At 41.8% G+C, this 19,224-nt stretch overlaps 1 protein-coding gene across 2 annotated transcripts; it reads left to right on the top strand.

Annotated features, from left to right (window-relative positions):
* The first annotated feature begins 206 nt into the window (after positions 1–206).
* On the top strand, positions 207–15,475 carry VGLL1 (vestigial like family member 1). 2 transcript variants are annotated; one of them, XM_077826688.1, is made up of 5 exons: positions 207–4,139; positions 8,935–9,164; positions 9,928–10,344; positions 14,070–14,129; positions 15,233–15,475. In XM_077826688.1, exons 2-5 carry the CDS (start codon positions 8,954–8,956, stop codon positions 15,271–15,273), a joined length of 729 nt encoding a protein of 242 aa, XP_077682814.1. In that variant the 5' UTR covers positions 207–4,139; positions 8,935–8,953; the 3' UTR covers positions 15,274–15,475. The 2 variants fall into 2 exon arrangements, with proteins under 2 accessions (XP_077682814.1, XP_077682815.1); XM_077826689.1 differs by having other exon boundaries at positions 207–6,240.
* Positions 15,476–19,224: the final 3,749 nt, after the last annotated feature.

Raw genomic sequence — 19,224 nt, 5'->3', positions numbered from 1 at the left:
GTGTGACAATTTTTTAATTTTTAAATAAAATACCCTTTGCGGATTTTTAAAAGTTGATTATGCCATTGAGAGGAAACCATTTAATTCTCACTATCCCAGTAGATTCTTTTCCCATCTTTGAGCACATCATGAATTATAAACCTTAGCAAAATAAGTGCTTCTGATTTGTTTAGGGATTCTATATTGGTTAGCATATAATTATGCATAGTGTCAAATTCAAATTACTTCTAGCCCATATAGTTCTAAACCTAAAATGTTTCCGCTGGTACAGTATGTACTTAACCATTGTCATGACCACAAACATGTGAATGCTTAAAGCTTCTGTGTGTAACATGCAGCTTAATACCATGGGCATTGTTTTCAGTGCTTCTCTGTTCTAGCTCCCAAACTCTAGGCTTTGGACCTGTCAAGCTAGCATGCTGTTAGCTTTCTAGAGGGCCTAATTAATTATAAAAAATATTCTGGGCAGTTCAACATAGCAATTAAAAAGGGAATCAAAATTGCTATAGAGAATGCTTGAGAAATTAATGTTTTACAGTACTATGCCTTATCAGTTACTGTCAAATCAGATAATTTGGTATTGACTATTTAACAGTATGCTTAAAAACCCATGTAAAACTAAGGAATTGGTGTATGTACAGTAACTTCCCCCTCAGTTGATTTAAAATTTGATTGCCCTGCCCAGCTACTGAAATTTAATGAGTGGGGTAAGTTTTTTAAATTCTCCTTATTTCAGACTGGAAACAGCACCAACAAAAACTAAAAAACAAAACCAAACCACTTTACTGGCGTTTTGAAATAATTTCTAAGAATATAAATTGTTTTCATGACTGCCTGAAATTCTGAACCATTTGTTTCCACTTCTAGCCAAACAGTCTAAATTGAGACATTATATTGAAGTTGGTACACCTCTCTTCACCTACCTTTTATACTTGGACAGGAAAGTAGGGAAAATATTTTTTTAAAGCTAGCAACTTATTCATGAACTATACAAGAATGGTGATAATGTATAGAAAACAAATAGTGAGACACATGACCGTTTCCAGTGGGGTGTTTATGTAAATAGTGGTTTTAAGTTAGAGTACTTTCCCTTTTTATTATATACAGTAATTATGAAAGTTTTCATAATTCATTAGCTTATACGGGAAATTACAGTTTGCCATATGGTTATAGAGAATCATGTGATCACAAAAATGAATTTGAACCACATGATCATGAATCTAATATTTTAGTACAATAAGTTAGTGGATATGTCGAATTCTTAACTCTGATCTGCAGACAAGCAGAACCTGTAAATGTGTTATTGTTCAATGATTTTTTTTGACCTCTAGTAAGTGGTTTTTATGCCAAGTGACTATGTAGTAATAAACTTCTAAAATACAATACCTACCCCCAAAATAGTTTGTTACATGGTTACAATCCAAAAGTAGCAGAAAACCTGAGTCTTGTCACGTGGCCTGAGACTCACAAAACTCACATAACCAGTCCCACTGAAGAAGACTACACTTGTGAGTACAGTTTTATAGGATTGAGTCCATGATCCCCTCAATTCAGTAAAGATGGCAAGATCAGGATTCAATATGGGTTTCTAGTTTTCCTTATGTTTCATTCCAAAGTGCTGTCAATATACTGCTTTCTTTCAGACCCTACCTTAAACCTTAGCTTTTGAAAGCTGTTTTCCTAATCTGATGTGTGCTGTTTCTGCCTGAATACCTTTATGAAGTTGTTACAGTTAGCAGAGAAAACAGGTCTTGTCAGAAGTGAACATTTCAAGAAGTTATCCCCCCTTTTTTTAAAAAATATTATAGTGTCTTATGAAAAGGCCAACTGTTTCTGGTCTAGCAGTAAATTGAAATGATTTGCCAGTAATCAATGTAGCTCTAATTCAAAGGGTTGCTTTCTGAAGATCCTGCTCGTAGATTTAGATAGTGGTAAAGCACTGAGTGTATTTAAAATAATTTAAATACAAAGGGGTGAAATATTAAATAGTTTTCACTTATATAAAGTGTAGATAATATTGCCAAGTTCTAACCTATTCCTTATTTTGTATTGAAGGGCCAAATTATACTGATCTGTCATTTAATAATTGAATAATAATATAATGATTCATAGATGCTTATGTGCATAAGAGGTGGTAATACTGTACTAAACCAATTACCGGTAAGTACAATGCAAAGATTAGACTGGAAACGGGGGGGGAAGCCCCAAAGGAGCAGATTTAAGTGTTTTTCACATTTGCATGTACATGTCTGAAGAGAGGAGGTGTAGGGATAGTTTAGTTTCATTTTGCATCAAAATGTTTGTTGCTCCTGCTGACTTTCACTTTTAAAATATAGCTGGATATGCTGAACTCTTAACTGAATTTCAATCCTTAATATACGTTTTATTTTGTTCAGGGATTGCAATTTGCTTAAAATCATTAAGGTATTAAATGCAGTGCATTTTGACCTAAAAACTTGTCCCAGATTTCATTCACAAGGCTAAACTATTTAATTTTTTTGAATATTTAATCCCAATTCACTAAAGTGTACAGGTGTTAGGTGCTTCATAAAACTACACTGACCTTTGAATTCTACAGTGAATTAGTATCCACATCTTAAACTCTATATTACAACCAGACTAAATTCCTTCTAAGACATCACACTGCTTTAGATTTTTCATTAGACTCAACATCAGTTTTATTTTTTTCTGAAATTGAGAAAATATGCTGTAGTATGACAAATTAAATTTTGTATATTAAGGAAGTCGTTAAATTGATGTGTGAGTGTGCTGGATTATGCAGGGCTTGAAGTTTTTGGTATTAAGGTATTCTGAAAGTGCTATCAAATATAGTTATAGAAATACAAAATGGCTTTCATGGCTAGTGTTACATTTTTTGCACTGACCCATTATGTAATACTACTGTAGTAATATTGTAAGATTGTCTTTCAATAAATTAACTGAGTTGTTCTAATTGGCTTTCCCTTAAAGCTAAATTGAATTTGCCATTTAAAATTCTCTCATTCTGAAACGTAAATTTTTTAAATATTCCTTCATACTTATAATTTCTAGCCCTGTGACAGAATCAAAGAAGCTCTTGATTTGTCTTGAATTTTTTTTGTTTCTTAAAGGGGTTGTGTTTTATACTACCTTTTTAATAAACAAACTTATAAACAAGCCAGTCTTTGCTTCTCTGATCAGTGTTTGAAAGAATGTATTTAGGCTAATTTCTCATTCCATTTGTTATGTAAGCTTTTTGTTGATAAGACAGCATGAATGAATATTTATAACTTGTGGTTGCACAGTAATTTTAATGCATGTATACATATATACTGATATTTTAGAGCCAGACTTTGTATCTCTGGTAAGGTTACTTTACAATACTATATATTTTTTTCTCTCAGTACTATAAAAGATTCTGAAGATGGATGGGCAGACTGAAACCAAACTTCATTCCACCCTGTCATATTGCAGTTTCTGCTGGATAACTCGCATCAAGATGACAGGGTAGAAAGTGTTTAGGACAGAGAAAGTTAAGCAAGCAACTTAACTATTGTATTCTGTTGAACAGATGCTTTTTGTTGTACCCACACACATGGCTATAGCCATCACTTCAGTAGGACCAGAAAACAGAGGGATGTAAGGTCAGATAGGAGAAAGGGAAAATGGAAAATAGGGCATCTTAGGTGCCACTCCCAGCAACCTTTCCTCTTCAATGTTGAATACAATCTATGTAAATGACTTCAAGTATGTCTGACCTTTTGTAGGAAGGTAACATTTTTGACTCTGGTCATGTACCCAGTGGTTCTTTGCCACGTTTCTTTTTACTAGGAACTATTCTTCAATGCAGATATTGTCTCCTTGATTGTGTACACATTGTGAACAAAATCCTATTTTTAAAAGCCTATTTTCCTCATTCCTGAAACCTCCTAACCCGGTTGACTTGTTGGAGTGCATTTCATGCATTCTTAGTAACAAGGTTGAAGGAAACGCCTAGTTCAGTCACAGCTAGGGAGTTCATGCACACTCCCTGCATTCTGCTGCAAAGTGCACTACGTCCATGCTGGGAAAGGATCACAGACTTCACTGAATGTCACAGCATGACTGTTCAGAGTGTTGATAGTCTCCCAGTGTGGATCAATTGAAGGCAGTAAAATAAGGTAAGAGAATCCTGTCATGGTACCAATCCTCTTACATTATCTTCTCCACATTTATTTGGTAAAGGGTGAGGCTTTTTCACTGAACTGTTTGCATGCTGCTTGGAAAAACAGTGAGAAAAAGGAGAATTTTTTTCCAGGCAGTTCTGAGTCTCTGGGCAGCAGGGAACAGAGGACAAAGTTGCTCTGTGAGATGCTGTCTGTTTGAGAACCAGCGCAGAACTTTGTCATCTGCAGCAACTCTGACCATTCGGGTTCATAGGGACTTGCTAGCTACACACCTTTGCTCTCCAAGAGCAAATGAACTTTATACAACCAGAAGGTGGGAATGGACGACAGGAGACGGATCACTTGATGATTACCTGTTCATTCCCTCTGGGGCACCTCCACTGTCAGAAGACAGGATACTGAGCTAGATGGACCTTTGGTCTGACCCAGTATGGCAGTTTTTATGTTCTTACCTGCACCAAGTCTCACCATAGTTGGGGGAGACTCTCTTTGGGGACCCAATTTAACACAATAAGTCTCTTCTTGTATTTCAATAAGAGATTGTTTTTTTTAAAAAAAAAAAAAAATCTTAAATCCTACCCTGTTTGTACTCTTCCACACTGAACCAATACATTCCTCTTAAATACATTTTGACAGTTGTTTGTGGTAGGTAAGCAAACTAGTGGCTTCCAGCTCTGTGATCATTTGCCCTGAAAGCAATGTATACTACCTCTTTGCAGTCTTCCTGCTGGAGATGGAGGAGTGGGAAGTTAAGGCTGGGGTAGTTAACATACTGTACAGTGCTCCCAAATCTTGTACTGTCAACCTCCCTATCACCCAAACCTTGTCCAAACAGTTCGTTCTAGGGGATGGGTAGATAGAGAGAGAAATTATATTGCCCATGATTCTGTTGCCATAAGTTGGCTTCAAAAAAATGTCATGGTTTTAGGTGCTCAGATACCATGGGTATGAGCATGGTATGAAAAACTAGATAGATACTAATTATCTTCTAGTAGTACTTTGTTGCCATCTTGTCTAGTGCTGTAACTACGCAGCCCTTTTCACTAAGTGAGAGGAGTTGAAGATGTTCAGCAACTCATACTGGAAAAAAAAGCCTGCCTGAGGATGCAATTTAAAGTCATGAATAGATTGAGGATGGTTAACTAGGGTGACCTAGGGACATTATCAGTGATTTGTAATGAAAGAAGTAATCCTTTGGCCTGGAAACTGAATGCTTGCAAACTTAATGAACTTTTAACATGTGTAAGCACAAATAATGGAGGCAATCGTCTTGGAACAGGTGTTTTCAAAAGAGCATTCATTAGGGGGGAGTCCAATGACAGTGTGCTTGCCATCCCTCTAAAAGGGAGGCATGGAATAGATTTGACCCCTGCAAGTGCTCTGGCAGCAAGTGACCCTGAGCATGATCCCTTCCACTAGACTGAAAAAAAATCAGCTGTGGACTCAGATGGAGAGAGACCCACTTAATGATTCATACTAGAATTTACATGATGCAGCTGCCCGTGGGCCTGGGATTTCCCAAATCAAGGCAAAGTAAAAGCCACTTTTCTTCACTAAGGTAAATCAGCTGTGCTGTTTGGGGCAGAGTATGAACAATGACAGTGGAAAATCAAGTAGGAATAGTGTGCTTTTCTGGTGTTATTGGAGTCCAAGCTCTTTGAGGCATGAGCCTTCCCATTTATTAATTTTTGTGATTGCATCTAGAGGCCTCAATCATGAAGCAGGACCTCTTTGTGCTAGGAAATGTGTATAAACATAAGGTGGTCTCAAAATTTTTAATTGCACCTAATTTTTAGTCTGAATATGTCCAGCTTTAACTTCCAGCCATTTGATTTCATTATGTCTTTCTGCTAGAGTCAGATCAGAAATTTAATTCCCACATAGGTATGTAAAGACTGATCAAGTCACCTCTTTATCTTTCTCTGGATAAGATAAATACTGAGCTGCTGTAGTCTCACAGTAAGGCAGGTTTTCCAGACCTCATTATTGTATCTTTTCTAAACCTTTTCCAGTTTGTCAATGTCCTTTTTAAAGTGTGGACACCAGAATTGGACACACTATTCCACCAAAGGTTGCACCTATGCTGTATAGAGAGGTAATACCATCTCCCTACTGCCACTTGATATTCCTCTGGTTATGTATGCATCCATAGATCTTTTAGCTTTCTTAACTGCAGCACCATACTGGGAGCTCAAGTTGAGTTGGTTATCCACCAGCCTCCAAGTCTCTTCAGTATCACTTTCCAAAATACAGTCCCTTTGCTAATGATACACACTGAAACCAATGGCAAATTTAATCAGTGCTTACACCTATCCAGTAAAAGATTTTTTTTAAAATGAGGGAAATGCTGGTCTCAGTTTGCCTAGTATGAATAAATATACTCCTATCAGTGCCTTGGAATGTCCACTATATGGTAATCAAAGGATTTCTCATATGGCAATTTATAAATAGTTAAAATATCCTGCCTCTAATAGGGAAAAGCTTATATAGATAGGGGCATTCATTTGTGTGTGGCAAGATGTAATTTAATCCTGAGTCAGGATTTGAAAGTCTTTGGGAATGCCCTGATTTGGAATATCTGAGCTGGGCCAAGGCTTGTTTCCTCCCCCAAATGAAATAAATATAGCATCATCAGTTTGTGTTTGGTTTGTCACTTGATAGTCTAATATGAACGTGTAAGGAACTACGTTTCTAAGCTCCACTGAAGTAAGTGTCATAAGAGAACATAGTGTAGGGTTTTCCTTTCCCTCTCTGAGATAACATTCGGATGGTAGCAAGACAATGGAGCCAGAGCCATTCTTTGAGATCTGTTCCTTAAAGGATCTCAAAGCATTTCCCAGACATTAGTGAATCAACTGTAATACCTCAGAGCAGAGTTGGTCAAAAAATTCAACACCACTTCCATTGCACAATGCTGTTCATCAGCCTCAAGGTGTTTTGTGAGAATGTGTTAACTTTGACAACATTTGAGGGAAAAATTCAAAGTGGAGTATTTAATTTAGACATTTCATTTTGACTTTAAAAAATTAACTTTATAAAATGAAGTTTAAAAAGTTTCAACCTTGTTGGCTAAAGTGTTTTGACAAGGTCATTTTAGAATTTTTGTGGAATATTTCAAGATTTGGCTTTGTCCTGATTTTGGAGGAAAATAAATTTCAGCATGTCTGAATATCCTGGGGAACAGAAATTCCATTTTCTGACCTTCTCTGTGAGCTAGGAGAAGGTGATCTGCCATTTTATTAATGGAATAAGTGAAGCAACTTGCTTGAAGGTCACACAGTAAGTCAGTATTGCCAACCCTTGTGATTTCAGCTGTGACTAGAAGTTGTCTTGCCATGACTATGAGAAGCTTCAGCCCTGCCTGTAGGGAAAACCTCTTCTGATTAGTTGCCTTCCATACCTGCCCACCTTCTGGGGAAGAGTAGCCAGTCAGGACTGGTACAGGAATTAAGACAAAAAAAATTAAGTCTCACAATTTGGTGGCCAAATTATGAGGTTGGTGGGGTTTGTTTTTTTAAAGTCTGACATTTCTGAATTTGACATAGTCAGGGCTGAAGTTCCAGACAGCACAGAGCTTTTGAGCTCACTTATTGCATCCATGCCATTTCCATTGACCTCTATGGGAATTGTGTGCCTGCAACAGACAATAAGGGGACCCCCATAGTTCTAATTTCCAGGTTCCCATGCTAAACACTAGACCATGCCATCTCCTGCAGAGGTTGCAAAGAATAGCTCCTGTACTACAGTCTGTCCAGAGGAACAATAACTGATGCCAAGCAGGCACTCGCCAGCACTGATTTTAAATGATAGAAAATGAGTAGAGTGTGCCAAGCAAACAAATTTAACTTGCAGCTGTTCAGAAAATATAGACACGTGGTCATAAATCTAGAGCTTTTGCAAATACTTCTGACGCTAGTATGGCATAGCTATTACCTTGTATCCATCTATTTGCTTGTGTGCAAGCAATATTTTTACTGTATAAGCTTGAAAGTGCTATTTTAAACAAACGTTGGAGTGTGTTGAGGATCCTTCAAGTGCACTCTTTGATCCTCAGGCTAAATATTAATTTAACAACATGAAGGGTAACGGTCAAGTAGCTTCTGTAATGGTTCTGTGGCACCCCCATGAGACAGCACAGAGTGCCTGAGAGACAGGCACAGTGGTTGCTGGCTAAGACCATCTTAATACTATTTTTGCTAGCTTGGCCAGGTGGACACCATTCCTTCCTAGAGCTGATGCCAATGGACCACCAGGCTCCCTTTTTGTGACTTGGATAATATTGTGCAGGACACATGGAGTCTAGGCACAGTGCCTTCCAAAAGAGGACTGCTGAGTGAGTGAACAGCTCATGTCACTGGTTCCCTCCCACCTCACCCTTTCTTTCTGCCTTATTTGGGAGCTCCAGCCATTGATCCTACACATGCATAGAAACTATATAGCAGAGATAAATGTATCCATCCCCATACCAGCCTTTGCACCTATGGATTATAAAAAACTTACTGCAAGGACCAACCTGGCCAGTTGGCATCATTAAGCTCTTTTAATCCCTGTACAGATACCCATGTGCACCCATCAAATTTGAGCTAGCAACTATACACACAGGATTTGTAGGTCCTTGTGCAAATTGGTGGGAAAAGGGTGAGTGTAGCAAACAGGAGCCCAGATACAGGATCTGACCCTGCTTCTACTGAAAGCGGTCCTTCAAATTCTACTAGCTTCAGCGGGAAGACAATCAAACCCAACACTGGCAATACAATTTTGGTTCAGAAGTCCTTGTTTTTGTTCATAGGCACGGCTAGTTACTGAAGATGGAAGCAGAAAGGAAAAACTCGCCAACACTGAGTAAAAGCAAACAGCCTGTGAAAACAGAATGGGGGTCTCAGAGTGTTGTATTTACTTACTTTCAAGGGGACCTTAACAGTGTGATAGATGAACACTTTTCTAGAGCATTAAGCAATGCCAAGAACCCACAAGATCTGAGCACAAAGCACAAGAGTGAGGATGTTATCCTGAAGAATGGTGAGCAGTTCTCCATGAGTGTGTTTTTCAATGCAATGCTGCTGTTTAACTCACTAGAGAGCTATGCTGGGACATTTAGATTCAGAGGACCAAATTATCACATTTAATTCTGATCAAGAGTGAAATCATTCTTTCAAAGCCCTGATCTTGTACCTAGGATTTCATGGGTAAGCCATTGGGTCCAACTGCGTGGATCCCCAGTAAATCTCTGCATGGGCCCAAGTGCAGGATCGGGGCCCTACCTTATGAAGAAGGTCTCCAATGTATTACATCATTTCATATATATATATTTTTTAATTAAACTGGAGAGCGTTTGTCTTGCCATGACACAAGAAGCTCCAGCCCTCCACCCAAATTTCAGCCCTGTCTGCAGGGAAACCTCCTCTGATTGGCTACTCTTCCCCAGAAGGTGGGCAGGTAGGGAAGGTAGTTAATCAGGGCTGCTGCAGGATTTAAGACAAAAAATTTCAGACATTGAGGAACCCGATGCCACCCACCCCTCAGGAAAAATGCCTGAGATGTTTCATATTCACAGTTAGAGATGGTCGTGACTTTCTAGGTTAGTCTATTTTAGTGTAGATTTGTTTTTTAAAACTAGTATTGTAGTAAATAAGCCAATTATTGTAAGTTTCCTTTCATGTAATCTGGATGAAATTTTGCAGCCCTTACTTAGATAGAATTTCTATAAAAGTCCATTGGAATTTGTCTCGGAAAAGTAAATAAAGACTTCAATAACGCTTCAAACACTTTTCTTTAAAACTAGATAGCCACATGCCTCCCCATCAGTGGAATTTCTCTTCTCATTGGACCAAGTCATATCAATCATCTCCTGCTACAAACCTATCAAATTCTGATCTGAATTTGTTGGCTGCTGCTACAGACCACCATCAGGCATCAGTTCTGCGGAATCCTCCTATTCAGCCTGCAGATTTGTGGCACTTCCCTTCGATAGCTAATCCAAGTCTTACTGATACAGGATATCCTCGCTCCTTGCCTGACCCTCCTATGGTGCAGGGACCAATGTCTGATGGGAAATATGGTTCTCTTCTTGATTTTCTGCAACAGGAAAGGTGCCCAGCATCTAGCCAGGAATCTACCGTGAAGCAAAGCTCTAGCTCAGCCTGTATTACTGGATCAGCTAGGTTACAAAATATGAGTCAAAGTTTAACTCCCGGGGGAGGTAAGAAAATATTTACTATTCCTTTTACTGTGATTTGCCCTTGTAAATGAAAAATAAAAATCTATGCCTGAAGGTGGTAAAAGCAGACTCATTCAGTCTAGCTCAGGGGTGGGCAAGCTTTTTGGGCCGAGGGCCACATCTGGGTGGGGAAATTGTATGCAGGGCCGGGGCAGGGGGTTGGGGTGTGGTGTGCAGGAACGGGCTCAGGGCAAGGGATTGGGGCAGAGGAGGGCTGTGGGGTGTATGAGGGGGCTCAGAAGGGGTGCAGGATGACGCAGGGGGCTCAGGGCAGGGAGTTGGGGGGCGGGATGCAGGAGGGGTTTGGGTTTGGCTCCGGCCCGGCCCCACTTACCTAAAGCGGCTCACACCAGGACCAGGGCAGGCTCCCTGCATGCCTGCCTTGGCCCCAAGCTGTGCCACTCCAGGAAGCAGCTGGCACCACGTCCCTGTGCGGCCCCTGGGGGAGAGGGGGCACAGGGCTCCATGCACTGCCCTTGCTATGCCTGCAGGTACCACCCCTGAAGCTCCCATTGGCTGGGAACGGGGAACCGCGGCCAATGGGAGCTGCGGGGGGCAGTAGAATCATAGAATATCAGGGTTGGAAGAGACCTCAGGAGGTCATCTAGTCCAACCCCCTGCTCAAAGCAGGACCATTCCCCAACTCCCTAGATCCCTAAATGGCCCCCTCAAGGACTGAAGTCACAACCTGGGTTTAGCAGGCCAGTGCTCAAACCCCTGAGCTATCCCAGTACCTGGAGGCAAGGGCAATGCACGGAGCCCTCTGCCCCCCTCCACCCGGGGTCCCAGGGATGTGGTGCTGGTGTGGGGCCTGTGGCACCATAGGGGGCAGTCCCACAGGCCAGATCCAAAGCCCTGAGAGGCCGGATCCAGCCCACGGGCGTTCATTTGCCCACCCCTGGTCTAGCTTCCTTTTAATCCAGTTCATTCTGTAGCCTGATCAAATAACGAAACTATAAACCTTTCACCTTTGTCTATTAATAATCACATACTTACTTATTGATTTTCACAGGTTCTTTCAAAAAAGCGGGCTATATGGAAGTTTCTCTCACAAAATTTCTCTCTTATTACAGGGCTGACTTGATTTGCAAGAGAGAGATATGTATTCAGTTGACCCTTTACATAGAAACTACATGTGTTTAGCACAATAAGCAATACACATTAATCAATATCACACCCCAATAATGTCCCTTTTATAGCAAACTAAAATGATACAAGAGACAAGGTCATAAGTTAACAATTCAAAGCCCGTGGCTGGAAGTATTTTTAACGGAGCATCAATGAAATGTACTGTAGTACTTGGGAATTGTGTATTTGCTGCATAGTGTAGCACCATAATTGTTTGTTTCCTCGAAAGTTTCTTGCACAGCTCTTTCCCCTCTGTTATGTTGAGGAGATACCAAATATGTAAGTAAGCTATAATATATTCAGAACACACACAAATGATTGCGCGCCCCTACCTCTTACATATCACTTTTCACCAGTAGACCTCAAAGTGGGTAACAAACAGCTGGGTGTGTGCTGGGTGCTCAGAGTCTGGCTATAAATGGAGTGGAATGTTTAGATATTATTTGAGCAATCTGACACTTGTGATTTCAGTTACTGTATATGGGGTATAATTAATGCTTATACAGCACCCATTAAAAAAATGTCCATGTGCCTAACTTTTTTCCCTTCCCCAGTTTCTGCTTGTTACAACAATTGGGGTAAAAGGCTGGTTCTTGAGCCATGCTTGTCTCCCAGCCAGACCCAGGAAATGGCACTAATATTCACTTCAAACACTACTGAATAAATATTTAACATGATGTTCAGTACACTCTATAGACAGGGTGTAATTCACACTATGGCTATAACCGTTCCTTGCTGAAAGGGGTTAAGGTAGTCCAGGGGTTAAGACACTAGGATTTAGAAGACCTGGGTTCAAGTCCCTGCTCTGTCACAGCCTTCCTGTGACACCTTGAACAAGTCACTTAGTCTCTCTGTTCCTATCTGTAAAATGGGGTTGATAGCACTGCTATGCTCCCAGAGCGGACATGAGGATAAATACATGAAAGACTGTGAGGCACTCCAATGCTATGGTGATGGGGGCCAGAGACGTACGACAGAACAGCTTCAGACAAACTCAGCCAACAGAGAAATCTGGTAGTTAGTTATTTGTAACATGGTTGCAACCATAGGTGATCCCATTCAGATAGGCACCAGTCACTGAACAAAAAGATGATCCCTGCCCTAAGGAGCTTAGTGACTAAAATTTACACCATTCAGGGACCCATGAGAGATGAGTTTAGTCCATTTCCCTGGCGCCCACATCGCAAGATCAGCCACTGCAGTTGGGACTAATTGGCACCATTATTAGTCTGTCCCACCTAGGACTGAACAGACATGGACCCTAAAGTTCTCCCCTTAATGTCCCTCCGGGCTAGGTTGGACACACTGGTGGGGATGCTAGCACTGCTGCTACCTATGCCATCCCTGTTCTCTGGGTTAATACAGGACTCCTCTAGCCAGGGCTGTCAACCTGGCCCTTTCTCCCCATTAATTTCACAAGAAAATGGTTTTTAAAACTCCTTAAAAGAGACACTGTGGAACATGTAGCACATCTAGTATGGGCCGGACAGCTGAATGTCCATAGTTGGAAGGGGCAATGATATATCAACATAGCAATTTAGAGTAGAAGGTGTTTTTAAAAATACCCAGCCATGAATATAAACAGGTGAACACTCCGCCTCCCATTTGCCTGGACAGGCTGCCATCCCAGCTCTGCTAAGGGTTCCAGCATTGCTAAAGTTAGTGGAGCTGAAAAGGAGAAAGAGATTCTCAAGTCAGACTGCAGAGAGTCTTTGTTCTCAGACCGCAGATGGAACACGCAATGTGGGTTTTTGCAACTGAGATTTTTTGCTTTAGGTCCATTAATAGACGGATTTAGCTTTGTGTTTACATTGCACGTGTCTTTCCTAGATTTCTCCTTGCAGGGTGTAATGTTTGCCATTGTTAATATTTGCAAATACGAAGTGATGTTCTTACTACATTAAAGATGTGCTCTGGATCTATGGAATTCTAATTAAGGCCTGGCAGTGTGGGTCTGGATATTAAAGCCTATGGAACTCACTCTTGCACTAACAGGAAGCATTTCATGAAGTCTGGGTGAGCAAGCATAGGACCAGGACAGAGAAGCAATACTGCTAACACCAGAGCTGGTTGAAACTTTAAAAATCAAAAGGTCAGGGGAAAAACTGTTGGGGCGGGGGGAAAAGGTTGCCATTTTCCAACTACTGCCTTCCCTTTGACGATCTCACAAGGCTTTAATATGTTTGAAAAGCTCTAACAGCCCTGTGAAGTACACCACTGTGCAGATGGGCAATCTGCAGCACAGAAAAATGAAGTTACTTGCTCAAGTTCACACAGTGAGTCATTACAGCTCTGGGATGTGTGCAGCTCCTCCCCTGGCAGTCTATAATCAGGCCACAAGAATTCTTACTTCTAGTTCTTGGATCTAACTGAGAAAGGATACTTCTCAATGCACTAGGGATGTTTTTCTAGAACTGCTAATGTTTACATTTATAAAAGCACATAATGCCATGCAATGGTCCTGCAACACCTGTGCCAAAAGCTGGGTTGCAAAAGCACAATGTTTCGTGTACGCACTACTGCCTGTGTGTTGTGTTGTGTCACTCCAGCTTATGACATTTTTTCCCCTTAAAATTAAGAAAGGAAAGCCAGCTCCTATCAAAGCCAAGGAAACCCCAGCATCAGTCTTGCCAGTTCAGGTAGGTAATGGAACCAGCAGTTCTTGCATGAATAAAACTTGACTCAAAAATATATTTGTCTTGACTTCTCACAAAGTTAAAGCTTCATTTCCTCTCTTGGTTTTGGACTTCGTTTTAGAATTATTTTTTTTTAAACGAATACACAATGCTCTGCTACACTTACATTCGTGGGGGGGGGAGGAGAAGGCATGGGGAGAACATGTAAATGATGGAGCCTTTTACATCTTTGTTTATTGGCAAGTCTCCCCTCCCCTCCAACCGAGTTTCTATAATAGTGTCCCCTGCTAATTACCTGTAAGTGTTCATCTAGTGTACTGACCACATTTCATACTCTCAGAAGGATACAAAAGATGAGACCCTGGGCCTGATTCTGATCTCTCTTACCCTGGTATAAGTTGAGCATAGGTGCTAGAACTAGGGGTGCTACCACGCCCCCTGGCTTGAAGAAGTTTCTACCATATCCAGGGTTTACAGTTTGGTTCAATGGCTCTCAGCCCCCCCCCACTATACAAATTGTTCCAGCACCCCTGAAATCAAGTGCAATCCCACTGAAGTCAGTGGAGTTACCCCACTGTAAATGAACTTAGAATGAGCCCCTGTAATCTTCAACAAGGTATAGTTCCAGGTGTTACATGCTTCTAAGAATAGTCATGTTTCTTTGCGGAGATGGTGGTTTTGCTATGCTAGTCGGGACACCTCATATCTGTGTTTCTCAACTGTCTACCTCTTGGGCAGATTTACTCTCATCCTACACAACTCTAGTGCTAGCTCATTTCTTTAGCAGAGATATTAGAAACACCATACCCTACAGCAGCGGTGACAGACAATGCTAGTGCTAGCAGAGCAATAATCCCCAGATCCTTCAGGCTTCCATTATTGTTGCCTGTGTCTCACCTTAGCTCTTTGTCCCACATCTGGGAGGTTGTTCTGGTCACATGGCTTCTTTATACTTTCAGTGATGTGATTTATCTCGGAACTAAAATAGTCCCAATGAAATGACCGCCAGGTGCCAAAAAATAAAATTTCTTTAAAACATTGTAAGGATTCATGTATGTTCATGCTGTACAAGACACTGACTACTTTTATATTGCTGTATTTTTCAGGTGACCAGTCTCACGATAGAAGACGAGACTTATACTTTTAGCCAATGGACATTTCTGCTTTATGCCTGGAGAGTTCTTTTCATGAACTTTTATAATTTGCAGTTGTGAATCAGGAGGAAATAGACCACAGCTATTCTGTGTTTTTTTCACCAGCCAGTTGCATGTCTACACATGCTAATATGCTATTTTGTAAATGAGAGTGATTTACATCTAAGTAAATAACTTCCAGCCTATGTGATTCTACCATAGTAATTTGCCTTGTATAAATGAAATATATTTGACTAGAGAAGAGTTCCCCTTGGGCCCTCTAAGGACTCCTAGCACTTTAAAATCCCCCTACACCCATTTGTTTACCATCATTTGGAAAGAATAACCATCTATTGGCATTATGGAGGGATGCATTCAATGCCACAAGCTTTCATGTCCTCACACTGGCAAGTTCCCTGACTTGGCAGCTGGATTTGAACTTGTTTAAAATAGCTCAAGTGAGTCTGCTTACAAGGGGACTGAAAATAAGAAACAAGTCAACATAACCAAGTTCATTTCTTCCCATTCCCCCCTTTGTCTTCAGAGATTTGGAAAAATTAGGGACCCAGTACTTGGATTCATACTTTCAATTCCCATTGGCATCCATTGGAGACTCAAGGCAATGCAGGGTCAGTGGGTTATGTAGGGTCACATGCCCCCCAAAATTTACTGCTTAGTTGTTACTGAGCATGCTCAGCAACACTGCTGAAGCCAGCTGCCCTCACTGTACCTCCCTCCCCCCCATCAGCAAGGATGGGTCATTTCTGAGGCTATATATGTCCCTTAGGGACCAATTCGCTCCTTGGATATACGTGTGCAGCTCCTTTGGGCTTCAGTGAAGTAGCATTAGCGGATCTGGTAGGAAATTTGGGTTTTTATTGGGCAAGATGAAAGTGTTCCACAGCGGTAGAAGTTAGAGCTGGGGAGGACCTATTAAGTCATTGGCCTAGTCTTCTTGTTGATATTGACTTGTATCCTCCAGCACTTTATGTGGTTTAATTTTAAAGCAACTTAAGTAATTAATTATTGCTGGGCAGGTGGCAGCACATGGAAATCCTCTGACTCTTTTCACAAGCATGTCCTGTCCATTAATTCTCCCCCTCCCACTCTCCTGTGCTGCCTGCCCAGAAGACATACACATCTGCTACAATTACTGCATGGAAAAATCTCACTGGAGCAGTGTTCAAGTTCATATGTGTGACTACTGCAGTATCTCATGGCAGAAATACTGTGCAGGAGCTCTTTCTACCCTCACTAATGTAGGGCAACGGGTAGTGCTTTCTGAAAGTATTCAGAAAGTAAAGATCCTGAGTATCTTCTAATGTGTGTATTTTCCTAATTAGAGTCACACCACTAATTTCTCTCATTCAAAAGGTAACTATCTTGAGCTGAATAAGATCAGAGGACAAGGGATTAAAGGATTCAAAAGTTAGGTTGGCAAAGAGACATGACCCAATACACAAGGCTCCTTGAACACTCCCATTGGTGAGTGGTTCTCCTCATCAATAATTCCTATTTGCTTCAATGGGGCTACTTGTGAGCAACTACTCAGTAGCAGGAATAGGGAGGTCCTTTGCTCTGGCCCACTATAGTTAATGATTTACCATTCAGCAGTTTAACTGAGACTGAGGGGCTTCTTAACTTATAAATTTTGGGCATTTCCCCCCACCCCTTCTCCCATATCTATTCTCTGCATTGAAAGATAACCCATTTAATACACCAGAGGGATACTTCTTTCATGTGCCATCTCTACATAACCTATAAGGAAGTTTTACACTTAGAAATCTAGAGTTTGCAACTGATAGGTCAGATCCTCAGCTAGTATAAATATGCCTAACTCCATTTACACTCTATGACAATCTGGGCCAAGGTCTTTAAGGCCTGGTCTACACACAGTCATACCTATTTAACTAAGGGTATGTCTACACTATGAAATTAGGTCAAATTTATAGAAGTCTGTTTTGTAGAAAGCGTTTTTATACAGTCGATTGTGTGTGTCCCCACACAAATGCTCTAAGTGCATGTAGTCGGCGGAGTGTGTCCACAGTACCGAGGCAACCGTCGACTTCCAGAGCGTTGCACTGTGGGTAGCTATCCCACAGTTCCTGCAGTCTCTGCCGCCCATTTGAATTCTGGGTAGAAATCCCAGTGCCTGATGGGGCTAAAACATTGTCGCGAGTGGTTCTGGGTACATATCGTCAGGCCCCCCCTTCCCGCCCTCCCTCCGTGAAAGCAATGGCAGACAATTGTTTTATGCCTTTTTTCTTGAGTTACCTGTGCAGACGCCATACCATGGCAAGCATGGAGCCCGCTCAGCTAACCGTCACCGTATGTCTCCTGGGTGCTGGCAGACACGGTACTGCATTGCTACACAGCAACAGTTTATTGCCTTTTGGCAGCAGACAGTGCAGTATGACTGGTAGCCGTCACTGACGTAGTCCAGGGTGCTCTTTTAACCGACCTTGCTGAGGTCAGGAGCACGTGGGCAAACATGGGAGTGATTTAGCCAAGTCATTTCCCTTTTAAGTTTTGTCTCATGGCGATTCAGTCCTAGCGGCAGTGCACTGTCTTTTCATCTGCAGCCAGGAGAAGATGATGGCTAGCAGTCATACTGCACCGTCTTCTGCCCAGCACCCAGGAGATGACAATGGCTAGCAGTCATACTGCACAGTCTGCTGCCAGCAAGATGTATAAAGATAGATGAAGTGGATCAAAACAAAAAATAGACCAGATTTGTTTTGTATTCATTTTCTCCTCTCTCCCTCTGTGAAATCAACAGCCTGCTAAACCCAGTTTTGAGTTCTATCCTTGAGATTTTGAGTTCTATCCTTGAGGGGGCCCTTCTGTTTCTCACAAAGCCACCCCCTTTATTGATTTTAATTCCCTGTAAGCCATGTCATCAGTCGCTCCTCCCTCCGTCAGAGCAACGGCAGACAATCGTTCCGCACCTTTTTTCTGTGCAGACACCATACCATGGCAAGCACGGAGCCCACTCAGATCACTTTGGCAATTAAGAGCACATTAAAGACCACACGCATAATCCAGCAGTATATGCAGCACCAGAACCTGGCAAAGTGAAACCAGGCGAGTAGATGACGTCAGCATGGTGACGAGAGTGATGAGGACATGGACACAGACTTCTCACAAAGTACGGGCCCCTGCAATGTGCACATCATGGTGTCAGTTGGGCAGGTTCATGCCATGGAACACCGATTCCGGGCCCAGGAAACAAGCACAGACTGGTGGGACCGCATAGTGTTGCGGGTCTGGGATGATTCCCAGTGGCTGCAAAACTTTCACATGAGTAAGGGCACTTTCATGGAACTTTGTGACTTGCTTTCCCCTGCCCTGAAGCGCAAGAATACCAAGAGGAGAGCAGCCCTCACAGTTGAGAAGCGAGTGGCGATAGCCCTGTGAAAGCTTGCAACGCCAGACAGCTACTGGTCAGTCGGGAATCAGTTTGGAGTAGGCAAATTGACTGTGGGGGCTGCTGTGATGCAAGTAGCCAAACGCTATCACTGAGCTGCTAATATCAAGGGTAGTGAGTCTGGGAAATGCGCAGGTCCTAGTGGATGGCTTTGCTGCAATAGGATTCCCTAACTGTGGTGGGGCCATACACGGAACCCATATCCCTATCTTGGGACCGGAGCACCAAGCCAGCGAGTACATAAACGGAAACGGATACGTTTCAGTGGTGCTGCAAGCACTGGTGGATCACAAGGGACATTTCACCAACATCAATGTGGGATGGCCAGGAAAGGTACATGACCCTTGCATCTTCAGGAACTCTGCTCTGTTTCAACAGCTGTAGCAAGGGACTTACTTTCCAGACCAGAAAACCGTTGGGGATGTTGAAATGCCTATAGTTATCCTTGGGGACACAGCCTACCCCTTAATGCCATGGCTCATGAAACCTTACACAGGCAGCCTGGACAGTTGTCAGGAGCTGTTCAACTATAGGCTGA

The sequence above is a fragment of the Eretmochelys imbricata genome, chromosome 9, assembly GCF_965152235.1.
Source record: "Eretmochelys imbricata isolate rEreImb1 chromosome 9, rEreImb1.hap1, whole genome shotgun sequence".
Lineage (NCBI taxonomy): Eukaryota > Metazoa > Chordata > Testudines > Cheloniidae > Eretmochelys > Eretmochelys imbricata.
The sequence above is the reverse complement of the archived record's forward strand: the minus strand, read 5'-3'. Positions and strand labels throughout refer to the sequence as shown.